The following is a 15578-nucleotide window of genomic DNA, read 5'->3' as shown; positions in this document are numbered from 1 at the left end:
TCCAGTTCGCCGTCATAAGAACGGGAGGTTACGCTCCTCATGGTCGCGGCAGCAGAGCCCGTTTGTGCACGGCTGCACGCGCACCTGCCAGCCCATCAAGTATAATTTATGCTTCGTCCCGCGATGGTGTCGCGCACGCAGACCTCTACGCTCATGAAAGTTGCATGCCGCGACGCGATGTGAGCTTGTATATCAGCTGTTCTCTGTGCGCAATACTGTAAATGTCTCCTATAGGGTGCGCCTCACTAGCCAACACACAAGAGGAGGTCGAATGGACTGAAACCAGCGCTCCCCGAAACAACAGGTTTGGAGATCTGTTGGGAATTGATTGCATGAAACAGTCACCGGTGCGCCCAGTCCCAATGTTTGTGTAAACACATAATTGGGTCTACAGCCTCCCGCATGGCCACACTGTATAAAAGATATCCAAGGCAGTAGATACTGTTCTGTTAATCCATTCTGACCTGAGATCAGATTCATACCAGGTTTCCGCCGGACACACACTGGTCTGACGAACCCATTCTGACCTGAGATCAGATTCTAAAAATGTCAGTCGTTCTTCGATTTTTCAAAAAATAGCAGACCTACAAGCTCGTATCGCGCCACTCGGTGGCGCGATATGAGCTTGTAGATCTGCTATTTTTCAATAGATAAAGCATAACATGATGCCAACACCAAAATGGGTGCCCGTTCAGAATGGGTTAAAACAGTAAAACGCCTGGGTGACTTCATCGGGGGCGCACAGGTCACGAAGGCAAGCGTGCACCATTTAACCCATTCTGACCTGAGATCAGATTCATACGAGGTTTTCCACTGGACACACACTGGTCTGATTAACCCATTCTGACCTGAGATCAGATTCTAAAAATGTCAGTCGTTCTTCGATTTTTTCAAAAACAGCAGACTATGTATGAGCTTGTAGATCTGCTATTTTTCAATAGCTAAAGCATAACATGATGCTGACACCAAAATGCGTTGCCGTTCAGAATGGGTTAACAGCTACGTACATCAATCAATCGGCATCAATCAACATCAGTAAATCAATGTGATATTAAAACAAGAACGCGCACGCCATCGAGCACATAATATAGAACATTACAAAGTACAAGCAAAAATAAGTGAATTACTTTTTTTCCAAACGGGGGCATGAGATTCTCCGATAATATTCTTTCCTTCCCCAATTATGTTGGAGGAGAGATTGGCCCGGGAAAAAATCGCAACTTCAAAGTGTATAGTAACGCGTTCAGACCCCGAAATGAAACGGTTGCACGGCATAAAAAAACTAATCTATGACGCATAACGCAAAATATCAATCATTTCTATAAACACATTAGACTTGCTTTGAAAGATTTCTCCTTGCGGCTTGCGTAACTTTTTCCTCCTCCTCGCGTCCCCCCTCTGTGAGTGTTCACTTTCCCTACTCTAATCATATTATTGATTCCAACACGGCAAGGCGGAGATTTAGGGAAGAGCTTAATCTGGGATTTCCCTGCTTGTACACGCTCCTCTGTGCCGCTCCCCCCCCCCCCCCCCCCCCCCTCCCGCAGAACTCCGTTCCCTTGTTCTGGGAGAATGTTTAATAAAGTTCAAAGACATGCATGGGGGACGTCATCTACACACCTGAGCCCCTGGCGTCCAACCTAAAAAAACTGATTTACCCATTTAACCCATTCTGACCTGCGATCAGATTCATACGAGGTTTCCACTGGACACACGCTGGTCTGATTAACACATTATGACCTGAGATCAGATTCTAAAAATGTCAGTCGTTCTTTGATTTTTTTCAAAAATAGCAGACCTACAAGCTCGTATCGCGCCACTCGGTGGCGCGATATGAGCTTGTAGATCTGCTATTTTTCAATAGCTAAAGCATGACATGATGCCAACACCAAAATGGGTGCCCGGTCAGAATGGGTTAAGACCTGGGAACGATTCTTAAAATATTGTCTTCTACTGTACATCATGACTAGTTCTCTGAAAAACCTCATGTTTCTGTGTCGGTGGACGGTTCTCAATATTTCATGTCAAGGACCCCAGAAATGATCTGTAAATTGGCCGCCGACCCCCCATCTGAAAATATGTTGTTCCAGCCAGGGACCTCCCCCGGAATCAAAGATTTGAGTTAAAACGTTCACTCTGAAAATATATATATTCAAACGATTTGTGCCACATTTTAACGATTTCTCTAAAATAGCAGACCTACAAGCGGAATTGGGTTCTATTGCTGGGGATCGACGTCAGCAAAAAGGGCGCGCGGTCGCAACGGGCTCCTATATCACCGAATCAAATGGGTTCAGATCTGAGCCAAGTCCCCTACGGAGGCAGACTGGGTATCCAGACATTATAAAAACAAATCCACAATCCACAGATTTATTGTCACACACATGTTTACAGATTTCCATAGAAAAAAATACAGGTGTGTGTAAAGCCCGACACACACCGTCCTGCGACCGCCGCGGCACAGTATTGCCGCGCGCCATAGCCGCACGGCAACACCAACAGGACGCGGCGCGCTGCCACGCGGCTGGGGAGTTTTGTTGACTATATTCCATTGCCACGCCCACGGATAGCCGGGTGGAGGCCGCCGCGCGGCAACGCCTGGAAAATAGAACAGCGGTGCATCGGCGCGGCAGGCGAGGCGTGACCGCGCGCCAGCGCGCGGCGGACGCAGCCGGTGTGCGGTAGGTTCATTGGAAATAATGGAGGCGGCCGTGTCCGCCGCGCGGCGACGCGCGGGGGACGCAGCCGGTGTGTGGTGGGCTTTAGAAAGATGTTTCCCAAATGGCTTACAATAAAGCAAGGTAAACACAAGGTAAACAAATTCAGAGAGTCGGCGTATAGCGCAAAGGACTTTTTGGACTTACACTTTGCAAAGTGTAAAGGATCACAAGAAGACCCTATAGTCTGAAAACACTGACTATCAAAATAATAATCTATACATTGAAACTAAAGGAACCTATAGCAGCTGTCTAAATATCTAAATGACATTATCGTCATCTCACAGTATCTATGTTAAACAAAGAACGCTTCAGATCCTTACAGAGCAATGGAACTCATTATCTATATTTTTTTTGCTTGAGGATGACTATATGAGTTTTAAGAAGAAGCTGACTGTTGTTTTTGTTCACTCAAGAGATGTGAAGGAGATGCATACAGTATGAGCTATATATATCCCATTATAATGTATATTTATTTTACAATCAATGTTGAAGATTTGATTGCACTGCGGAGCTAGCTGTCAAATGTAATAGACGGATCATGAGTTGTTTTGTGTTGGCCAATTGTGTGACCCAAAATGTTGTGTCTTCCCTGGCCAATTGGTGATGACGTCTGCGCTAAACGGGACGTATTCGTAAAATGGTCCTGCGATCATTCCGGGCCCCTTTGCCCCGGAGAGAAAGACGTCCGTGTACATCTCGTGAAAAAGTGGAGATAACCCATTCTGACCTGAGATCAGATTCATACGAGGTTTCCGCTGGACACACACTGGTCTGATTAACCCATTCTGACCTGAGATCAGATTCTAAAAATGTCAGTCGTTCTTTGATTTTTCAAAAATAGCAGACCTACAAGCTCGTATCGCGCCACTCGGTGGCGCGATATGAGCTTGTAGATCTGCTATTTTTCAATAGCTAAAGCATAACATGATGCTGACACCAAAATGGGTGCCCGTTCAGAATGGGATAATTGACTAAATACACGTTTTGTGCCAGAACTTTCACACGGATATAAAACTTAGAGGACCATATTTCACTCCACGCCTTTGGAATTATTTAATGGGTGAGTACAAACGGAGCATTTATCACATTTAGGCCGCCAATTTGGAACCCGAACAGAAGTTAAGCAGGACCGTTCTATGGCTCTGTTATGTGAAATACTGTACATACTGTATAGAAACAACGAGAGCCATTCTAGGGCCTACCCTTTTTAGTGCATAAAAAAACAGAAAAAGAAAAAAAGCCATTTGGCTAAAGTGGTGCTATGGGGGACGCTATGGATATTTGGAACATCTAAAGTGTGCTAATTATTTCTCCTGCCGTGTGCACTTGACTTATGTTAAATGGTCTGTTGCTGCTATACTGAACAGGGCTCCCTCGTACAAGTGATCTTGATCTCAATGGGATTTTCACCCATATGTATAAATAGAAGTTAAATAAAAAACATTCTCATGGAAAGGCTTGGAAGCCACTGTCCTCTTCAGTCTACAACAGGCGTGGGCAACTGGCGTCCCGGGGGCCACATGCGGCCCCCACCTTCACTTAACCCATTCTGACCTGAGATCAGATTCATACGAGGTTTCCGCTGGACACACACTGGTCTGATGAACCCATTCTGACCTGAGATCAGATTCTAAAAAATGTCAGTCGCTCTTCGATTTTTCAAAAATAGCAGACCTACAAGCTCGTATCGCGCCACTCGGTGGCGCGATATGAGCTTGTAGATCTGCTATTTTTAAATAGCTAAAGCATAACATGATGCTAACACCAAAATGGGTGCCCGTTCAGAATGGGTTAATGCGGCCCGTATGTTAGTATCAGAATACCGATATAGTATTGATTACAGCTGTTACAATTCCAAACCCGCTTTTAATTACTTCATGACTAGTACTTCATGACTAGTATTAAAATGTGATTGTCTTTTTGTGTCCAACATAGTTATGTTAACAGTTCATAACGTTAACATAACTATAACTAAATGCATTTGAAATTCAATAAAAAAAGGTTACTTTTCAGGATTCCAATTCAAAAATAGCAAAAAATGACTCACGTTTTCAATTCAAATATAGCAAAAATAGCCGATCTGCAAGCTCAAAACGCGTCGCATTGCGACGCGTTTTGAGCTTGTAGATCGGCTATTTTTGCTATGACAGTAATATGCACTGTGGCCCTCTGGCGTGAGTGTGGAAATATAGTGGCCCTCGCCATCGTCAAAGTTGCCCACCGTTGGTACATGGTGTAGTGTAGATTAAATACATGGCGTAGTGTAGATTAAATACATGGCGTAGTGTAGATTAAATACATGGTGTAGTGTAGATTAAATACATGGCGTAGTGTAGATTAAATACATGGTGTAGTGTAGATTAAATACATGGCGTAGTGTAGATTAAATACATGGTGTAGTGTAGATTAAATACATGGTGTAGTGTAGATTAAATACATGGTGTAGTGTAGATTAAATACATGGTGTAGTGTAGATTAAATACATGGTGTAGTGTAGATTAAATACATGGTGTAGTGTAGATTAAATACATGGTGTAGTGTAGATTAAATACATGGTGTAGTGTAGATTAAATACATGGTGTAGTGTAGATTAAATACATGGTGTAGTGTAGATTAAATACATGGTGTAGTGTAGATTAAATACATGGTGTAGTGTAGATTAAATACATGGTGTAGTGTAGATTAAATACATGGCGTAGTGTAGATTAAATACATGGTGTAGTGTAGATTAAATACATGGCGTAGTGTAGATTAAATACATGGTGTAGTGTAGATTAAATACATGGCGTAGTGTAGATTAAATACATGGCGTAGTGTAGATTAAATACATGGCGTAGTGTAGATTAAATACATGGTGTAGTGTAGATTAAATACATGGTGTAGTGTAGATTAAATACATGGCGTAGTGTAGATTAAATACATGGTGTAGTGTAGATTAAATACATGGTGTAGTGTAGATTAAATACATGGTGTAGTGTAGATTAAATACATGGCATAGTGTAGATTAAATACATGGTGTAGTGTAGATTAAATACATGGTGTAGTGTAGATTAAATACATGGTGTAGTGTAGATTAAATACATGGCGTAGTGTAGATTAAATACATGGCGTAGTGTAGATTAAATACATGGTGTAGTGTAGATTAAATACATGGTGTAGTGTAGATTAAATACATGGCGTAGTGTAGATTAAATACATGGTGTAGTGTAGATTAAATACATGGCGTAGTGTAGATTAAATACATGGCGTAGTGTAGATTAAATACATGGTGTAGTGTAGATTAAATACATGGCATAGTGTAGATTAAATACATGGCGTAGTGTAGATTAAATACATGGCGTAGTGTAGATTAAATACATGGTGTAGTGTAGATTAAATACATGGCGTAGTGTAGATTAAATACAAGGTGTAGTGTAGAGTGTCCGTTAGGTGCATGTGCTTGTTATTGCCAATCTCCATGCTGAGCTGTCGACATTTGGTTAGCGCCATGCGTGGAACTCACCGTGATCGGCAGTTATCTGCCCACTGTTTACTGCCCTCAAACTAGCGGGGCCAAAGTGGAGTGGTATAAATTGCTGCCCCGGCGCGCACTATACGTATTGATAGGCCTGCTGCGCCGAGCGCGCTGTTGACGGTTGTTAGCTGTAGTGGCGGGCGGGCGGTGTGCGGCGGTATATCATTACAGCCGAGAGGCTCGTCGGCTAGCTAATTCTAGGTCTCCTCCTGATTAGGGCCTGTATGTGTTCTATTCTCTCTCAGGCCTCCTGGGTGCAAACACACTGATGAGGTCTTATTACAGCCGCCTTTCATCTGCCTAGTCTTCATTCACTATAGGATAGCAAGGCAAGGCACGCTGGAAGTGCGTGTGTGCGTGTGCGTGTGTGTGTGTGTGTGTGTGTGTGGAATTAGATTTTCCAAATGGAAAACATTCGACCAGGGGATGCGCTAATGCGCACAACTCACTTGAAAAAACATGAAAGCGTCTTGACTAAATAGGCGATCAAAACGTATCAGGTTTTTTTTTCCCGTGACTTGGATTTTCTTGTTCGGGAAATAAAGTGAAAATGGTTTAGCTCATTATCGGTCCCCTCTGCTTTGTGGATACGATGTGCAGAGACCGAGTAAGAGTCGAGATGCTCCTACAGTGGGAAGCAGCATGCGCTGCATGGATGGTGGGACCTCAGCTCGGAGCTACAGAATGAGCGTATAGGGACTGAGGTCCCATATGGGGCGTTACACTTCGATTATAGAGCGTCGCAGTCCCGCCCCCTTTCATGACGACGCCAGGAAATAGTTTCCAATGCATTTTTCCCATAGACATTTCTAAACGTATTTATTTAGACCGTAAGCGTCGTACAAAGCCAACTCTTGTCATGACAAGAGTGACAAATCATGACAACAAACACAATAATTTTTGACCAAACAAATAAAAGAAGAAAAACAACAACAAAAAAAGTGTTGTAAACCTGCCGTTTTCTTCTTCTTTCTAATTATTTGTTCAGCCCGAGAAATTGTGTTTGTTGTCATGATTTGGTCACGACAAGAGTTGGCTTTGTCCGCGGCGTATAAACGTCTTTAAAATAAATACTTTCTGAAAAGTCTATGAGGAAAAATTAACGGGGTTTTCTTTTCCGGGTCTCTCGGGGGGGGGGGGGGGGCGGGACTGCGACGCTCTATAGCGCTACAGGATTGTCAGTCAACGAGGAAAGCCACTACATCCTGTGTTGTGAACGATGATGCTGGCTGGACAGAAACATGTCTTAATACTGTGCATTGGTTGTGTTTAACTGTCTTGATGCATTACAGCGATGTCCAGTAAAATGGAAGACGTGTGTACCTTTACCGTATATGACCGTGTGTGCAAACATTAACCCATTCTGACCTGAGATCAGATTCATACGAAGTTTCCGCCGGACACGCACTGGTCCTGATGAACCCATTCTGACCTGAGATCAGATTCTAAAAATGTCAGTCGCTCTTCGATTTTTCAAAAATAGCAGACCTACAAGCTCGTATCGCGCCACTCGGTGGCGCGATATGAGCTTGTAGATCTGCTATTTTTCAATAGCTAAAGCATAACATGATGCTGACACCAAAATGGGTGCCCGGTCAGAATGGGTTAAACAGAAGTCTCAGGTGCTGGCGCGTGGCATTAATTAAAATCATAATAATTGATGTGAGTCAGGTGCTGTGCGTGCGTGCGCTGTAGAATTAATTGAAAGTGAATGGAAGATTAATTGATTACATGGTGTAATGATGCCGTGTACTGTGAAACCATGTCAAATGTGATGGAATTGATAATTATTACATGTGGTGAGAAGTTGTTGCTTTCCTAAAGAATGCCCATGTTAATCACGTGTGTGTGTGTGTGTGTGTGTGTGTGTGTGTGTGTGTGTGTGTGTGTGTGTGTGTGTGTGTGTGTGTGTGTGTGTGTGTGTGTGTGTGTGTGTGTGTGTGTGTGTGTGTGTGTGTGTGTGTGTGTGTGTGTGTGTGTGTGTGAGACTAGTGAGGACCAAATGTCCCTATAGTAGAATTTGAGGAATACATGTTGGGAGAATCCTGTTCCTAACAAGGAGAACTATGTTCGTGGTCCTAACAAAGACAATAACATGGTGTGTGTGTGTGTTTCAGTGTCGGTGGGTTATGAATACGAGGCGTGTCCTGGCGTGGTCCAATGGGAGAGGAGGACGGCTCTGATGCAGGGATTTGAGCTGGTTCCCACCAACCTGGGCGGCTGGTCCCTGGACAAGCACCACGCTCTGAACATCCCCAGCGGTGAGCAGCGCAGCACCCACTGCCGTCCTCATTACATGCTCACCTAATTGCAATTATCTAACCGCTTAACCCATTCTGACCTGAGATCAGATTCTAAAAATTTATGTCTTCGTCATCCTGACACTTTTCTGAAAAAGCTGTGTTTCTGTGTGTCCGTCGTTCTTCGATTTAAAAAAAAATAGCAGACCTACAAGCTCGTAGCGCGCCACTCGGTGGCGCGCTATGAGCTTGTAGATCTGCTATTTTTCAATAGCTAAAGCATGACGTGATGCTAACACCAAAAAAGGGGTTCACGCCCAGAATGGGTTAAATCCTATAGCCGATCGACAAGCCCATTTGCCATTTTTCCTTTCCAAAGCTTTCCCCACAATAAGGACGCTGAGTGGTTAAGATAATTGCAATTATCTTCAAGATAATTGCGATTATGATGGAAGAATCTTGCATGACACTCATTTCCATTGAAACATTTTCACACATTTTTCAAAAACCAGCGGAAATAGTATAGTATATCTACAAGCTCGACAAAATACACACCCAGTACCAACCCATCATACCTCATCATACCATCCAACCATGTGTTCCAATCCAATGTTTAAGCAATTATCGGGTATTTTACAATGGCTGGGGGCGTAGGCAGACCCGACGCGCAGCGGAGGGTCTTCTACCCTTCCAGCCAGTGTAAAATACCCGATAACCTGAGACCTCTCGTGGCTTATTGCTTTTCTAAAACGGTTAGCAATATTAACCTAATAAAACTATTACATTCACAAAAGTAGCTACGCTTTGCGCCACCAGAGCGAGCCGCATCACTTCCTTGTTTTGCTCGGCAAGTATACTATATGTGACGGGAGAATAGCGCTTGATGTCTTTACGCGGCCGCCTGGAGCCACACATTCACAAAAATGGAAAATATCACACGGAATACAAACCCAGCAATACAAAACACACAGTGATCAGTGAATCCAGTATGGAACGCAAAACACAACACAACACTAAATAAAAAATATCACTTGTCGTAAGTGCTGTCCAAATAAACCACAAAAATGCAATCATGGTGGAATAAAAAAAATGTTATGTCGAATTCCACTCTATACCGAGACAAGAGTAACTCCTACAGCGCGCGCGTGCGTGCGAGCGCGCATGCACGCGCGCTCGCACGCACGCACAAACCCCAGCTAATAAAGTGAAACCAGGAACCAAGAAACCCAATCTCACAGCTGTCTGTCAACGAGCAGTGTGTGTGTGTGTGTGTGTGTGTGTGTGTGTGTGTGTGTGTGTGTGTGTGTGTATGCAGATCTTATGACACGGTGCATGTATTGTAACCACTAGCCCTTACCCGTTGTGAGACGGGCGCAGTACCCCCCCCTTGTGGCCACGGGGGGTACTGCGCCCTGGGTGCGTTTTCGCTTTTTGAATTCACTAATACATTCATTATTAATCATTAATGTGTCAAATCGGGAGCGATTGGTGCAGGCGGTGAGGAGATATGGCGGTGTTTCTGACACACACACACACACACACACACACACACACACACACACACACACACACACACAGACAGACACACAGTCAGACATTGACTGAATTATAGTATGATAATGGACGTCTCGCTCAAGGTTATAATAGTTAACTAAAACTAACTAAAAAACTAAAACTAGAATTAAGAAAACATTTTAGTTAACTGAAACTAATAAAAACTAAAAATGAATTAAAACAACGATAACTAAACTGAAACTGTATTGTGTGTCCTCAGAACTAACTGAAATTGTAGACAAAATACCCTTAGTTTGAGTTTTTATCAATATTTATATGCCTTTAGGGATATTTATAATATAATCCTTTTAAATTAATTCGATTCATTTCCTCATTTTTTCTCCAACAAGTTTCATGGCAGTTGTCAGCAACGTACGGCAGCATGTAGCCACGCTAACCCCTAACCCACAAATAAACCGTACGAAAGAAACTAAAACTAAACTAGAACTAAACTAAACTAGAACTAAGCAAAAAACTAAACTAAAACTAAACTAAAACTAAAACTAAAACTAAAACTAAACTAAAACTAAACTAAAACTAAACTAAAACTAACAAAAAACTAAACTAAAACTAAACTATAACTAAACTAAAACTAAACTATAACTAAACTAAAACTAAGCAAAAACTAAGCAAAAACTAAACTAAAACTAAACTAAAACTAAACTAAAACTAAACTAAAACTAAAACTAAGCAAAAAACTAGCAAACCCGCTCTAAAAACGAACTAAAACTAACTGAATTAGAAAAAAATATGTAAAAACTAACAATCACACCCGTGTGAACTGAGTGGTGCAATTCCCCACCTCTCCCCCCCCCCCCCCCCCCCCCCCCCCTCTCTCTCTCTCTCTCTCTCTCTCTCTCTCTCTCTCTCTCTCTCTCTCTCTCTCTCTCTCATATTAGCAGGCACAGCACTATCCCTCTCTCGTTTCTGGCGCCCCCTACTGGTACTAACAAGTCATTATACTCGTGCTCATGACCACTGATACATAGATACGCACGGACACCAGTGATACATAGATACGCACGGACATTGCTGGTTGTACGAGTGGTTGCACCACTCAAAAAACTAAACTATTATAACCTTTACTCTCGCTCCTCTCTCTCTGTCTCTCCCACCAGGGATCCTGCACAAGGGCAACGGCGAGAACGTCTTCCTCTCCCAGCAGCCGCCCGTCATCGCCACGGTGATGGGCAACGGCTTCTACCGCAGCGTCCCGTGCGGGCCGGGCTGCACCGGCGCCGCCCGGGACATGATGCTGTTCGCCCCCGTGGCGCTGGCCAGCGGCCCCGACGGCTCCCTGTACGTGGGCGACTTCAACTTCGTCCGCAGGGTCCACCCGGACGGCTTCACGCGCACCATCCTGGAGCTCAAGTGAGTGAGACGCACGCACGCACGCACGCGGTGGTGGTGGTGGTGGTGGCAGTGGGCGGGGAAAAGTGCTGATGTTTTTTTGTTTTTTTTACACCCATTCTGACCTGAGATCAGATTCATACGAGGTTTCCACTGGACACACACTGGTCTGATTAATCCATTCTGACCTGAGATCAAATTCTAGAAATGTCAGTCGTTCTTCGATTTTTCAAAAAATAGCAGACCTACAAGCTCGTAGCGCGCCACTCGGTGGCGCGCTATGAGCTTGTAGATCTGCTGTTTTTCAATAGCTAAAGCATGACATGATGCAAACACCAAAATGGGTTCCCGGTCAGAATGGGTTAACCGTGTCCACACGTCCTAGGGGTCGCGCATCCTCAATGATACCGGGCGAGAGAGGAATGTTCTGAATTTCGTCCTTTTTTTTTTGTCAGTTCGCCTTTCGGCTACCGTATATGCTACGCTCTGTGCTCATGTTAGCTTACCGTTGACTTAGCTGTTAGCGCGGCGGAAAGAATGACTCGCCTCTCCTAATCCAGGGCGCTCTCCGTTGGTTCTGAACCGATCGATATACTGGCGCTTCATTTCCGCTCCTCGTCCGGCTCTCCCGTGAAATATGAACGCTTTTTGGATCATATATATCGTATGAATTAAAACGATAGCAACGTAAGCAATGTAGAGAAAACTGTTTTTTTTTTGCGGACTGTTTCCGGGTCGTGGGGTTTCAGAGTAAAAGCGGCCATGTCTTTCCGGCACCCCAGAGCTCCTATTTTGAAGGAATCCCGGCACCGATTGTGTTAATTAATGCCACGTTTCCTTGGAAATTAACCCGTTCATGTGCCGCGAGTAGAAATGTCTCCGCAAAAGGGTACTCGTCAAAAAAACTGGTTATAAAACTCTAATCATCAAATCATATAGACGGCAACATGTAATGTTATCTGACCATGTGCGTATAATGTTAACTCTAACTCTACCGCTAAAAAAGTGTTGTGACCCATTCTGACCTGAGATCAGATTCATACGAGGTTTCCGCCGGACACACACTGGTCTGATGAACCCATTCTGACCTGAGATCAGATTCTAAAAATGTCAGTCGCTCTTCGATTTTTCAAAAATAGCAGACCTACAAGCTCGTATCGCGCCACTCGGTGGCGCGATATGAGCTTGTAGATCTGCTATTTTTAAATAGCTAAAGCATAACATGATGCTGACACCAAAATGGGTGCCCGGTCAGAATGGGTTAAAGTACCAAAAGTAAAAGTCATTATGCATACTGTCCCATTTCATGTTCTCAAATGTATAAACGTCTTTTGATGTCGCATCGCATCACATTGTGAGCTTGTAGTAGATCGGCTATTTAGATCTGTTTAGATATTTAGATGTAGATCGCTATAGTAACTAATGTTTTTTTTAAATAAATGTAGTGGAGTAAAAGTACAATATTTGCCTCTGAGATGTAGTGGAGTAGAAGTAAATGTATTGAAAATTGGACCTTTGTCTGCTCTCGTTTCCTTCCACCCCGCATCTCTCCACCAGAAAACGGCAGATCTACGAGCTCACAACACGCTGCATTGCCACGCATCGTGACCTTGTAGATCAGCTATTCTTGAATAGCCCGAAAAATGTACAGGGCTGAAACCTAATTTTGCTATATAGGGACCTCCTGGAACCCCCTTTAATGTCCCCCCCGGGGGGTCCCCGGACCCCACTTTGAGAAGCAGTGCTTTAAGTGGCATAGCCTACATTTATTATGTCTGCTGTGGAGGACCAGGCTAGGGGGCTTGACTGATAGACTTTGACTGGGGGATGGACAGACTGTGGTTAAATGTTAATGTGATGGGCCGCGGGGCTGAAAATAAAAATGGTCTCAGACAATGTGGGTTTGCACAGCATTAATGCTGCTCAAGAGTGACACTGGTCATATTACAGTATACTGTGTGCGCGTGTGCGCGTGCATGCTCATGTGTACTCTGTATACAGTATGGCCCTCATTTATCAATTGAGTGTAAAATCCGCCCCCAAATTCGAGTTTATAGGTTTCGTAGTATACAATCCACGTCGCCGCGGCATTTTATAAAGTGATCGCAAACAGCTTCCTTAATTTGATCGTTCCGACGTTAATGAATGTGGCGGCTGAAATCTATCTGGCACGCCCTTATGGAATCAGGCAGGCAGTCAGGCACACACGTACGCACGAACGCACGCACGGGATTGCACGCGCGCAGAGACACTTGACATTTCTGACATAGATAGATATAGCTGGATTGACAGACGGACAGTCAAAGTAGAGGGGTAGATAGACAGACAGACAGACAGATTGCTTTTTTTGTGGTATGGCATATAATGAAGATGATAGCCCCCGCTGTGCTGCAGATACCTCTCTCTCTCTCTCTGTGTCTCTCTCTATTTCTGTATTTTCTCAAGCATAACATGCAGATGGGATTCCACTCCGAAGCATTATTCTCCTTATGTAACGCTCCCCTCTCTCTCTCTCTGTGTTATTATTGTATCTATGGCTTAATATTCCTTCCTCAGACGGTGTTTTGTTATTTTTTATACCGTCTGTATTCGATACCTCCCTGTCCGTCCCGGAGGAGGAAATGCCAAAAAAGAAAACGTGCTTCCCGTTTGGATTAATATTTAATGTGGACCGACGAGACGAGACGAGAAGGCCTAAATCGAGCCTTTTTTTTTTGTACATTTTGAATTCCAGATTTTTTTTAACTTTTTACACAGTCACAGTCAGTATTTCCACATTGCCGTTATAATAAGACCGTAAGATCTGTGGTCAATTGGTCATGTAACAGTATAAGCATTTAAAATGTAAGCTTTTTTTATGCTTTGGCCATTAACAGATTCTGTACATAGGACGTCTGAGAACGTCATAAGGACCCCGAAATATTAGTAGCCTACTATTGACGTGTGAGGACGTCCTAGCGACGTCCCAGCGACGCGGGCGAGATAAGAATATTCAGAATTTTTCCTATTTTTTTTTTTGGCATTTCGCTTTTCGCTTGCCGTATGCTAACGCTCAGTGCAACTATTAGCTTGTCATTGACTCCCATGTTAGCGCGGCGGAAAGAATGACTCGTATCTCCTAATCCAAGGCGCTCTCCGCGGTGATGAATGGATCGATATGCTATTGCTGGCGCTTCATTTCTGCTCCTCATCCGTCTCTCCCGCAAAATATGAACGTTTTTTGGAGCGTAAAACAATATATTAAGATGATCGGGGATGTGAGGTCCCTTTGTAAAGTCAACTTTTTTAGGCAAGTGTTTCCTGTTTCATGGCTTTCAAAGTAAAAGCGATCAGACAACTCTGGCACTCTATAGCCTTTATTTTGAAGGCACTTCCTGTACTAAATGTGTTAAAAAAACAATACACGCAAGCTCGACATATAGCGTGTCACTTTGTGACGCTCACACATCTTTGCTGCTATTTGCTTCTTCACAACATATGTTGAGACGTTACATAATACGTTACATAATACATATAATTTTGGGGGTCGTTTGGCATTGAGCGCCATACTGATATATAGCACCATTCTTTCAGAAAACTGTTTATAGGACATCAGGTCTTAAAACCCATTTTGGGGCGGGAACCCCTTTTGGTGTTATATAGCATTATGCTATGCTTTAGCTATTGAAAAATAGCAGATCTACAAGCTCATAGCGCGCCACCGAGTGGCGCGCTACGAGCTTGTAGGTCTGCTATTTATTTATTTATTTATTTATCCAAGAACGACCCCGACACAGAAACATGGCTTTTTCAGAAAACTGTCAGGATGTGGAATCTGAGAATCTCAGGTCAAAATGGGTTCATGTTTTAATCCTCCTCTTTGGGGGGGGGGGGGGTGGGAATGAACCGTAGACTGTAAAAAATATGGACAAAGCGTTCCCCGGGTCTAACATGGACGTAAAATGAAGCCTGTTATTCCTGCACTGTAAGTCGCCATCTTTCTAGATCCGTTTTGGCCCAGCTGGCCCATTGCCTGGCTCCGTTTTGGCCCAGCTGGCCATTGGCTGGCCCAGACAACGAGGCGGGACTTCCCCCCCTTCTTCTCCGTTGGTTTTTACGTGGGAGGGGAATCCCGATCATAGACTGTAACGGTAGCCACGCCCCTCAGAACATACGCGACTTTATGGTCATTGTTTTAATAAATGGGACCATAATTTTCCA

The 15578-nt window shown here is 43.7% G+C and overlaps 1 protein-coding gene across 1 annotated transcript in view; it reads left to right on the top strand.

The window, feature by feature from the left end:
* tenm1 (teneurin transmembrane protein 1) overlaps positions 1-15578 on the top strand; it is a gene marked incomplete at both ends in the record, with an annotated part of 340279 nt that overhangs the window by 191223 nt on the left and 133478 nt on the right. The window contains 2 exon segments of the mRNA XM_083785749.1: positions 8352-8495; positions 11147-11399. Coding sequence (XP_083641875.1) covers positions 8352-8495; positions 11147-11399 — 397 coding nt within the window.

Source organism: Protomyctophum parallelum (genome assembly GCF_964188405.1).
Source record: "Protomyctophum parallelum genome assembly, chromosome: 16".
NCBI classification, from domain to species: Eukaryota; Metazoa; Chordata; class Actinopteri; order Myctophiformes; family Myctophidae; genus Protomyctophum; species Protomyctophum parallelum.
The sequence above is the reverse complement of the archived record's forward strand: the minus strand, read 5'-3'. Positions and strand labels throughout refer to the sequence as shown.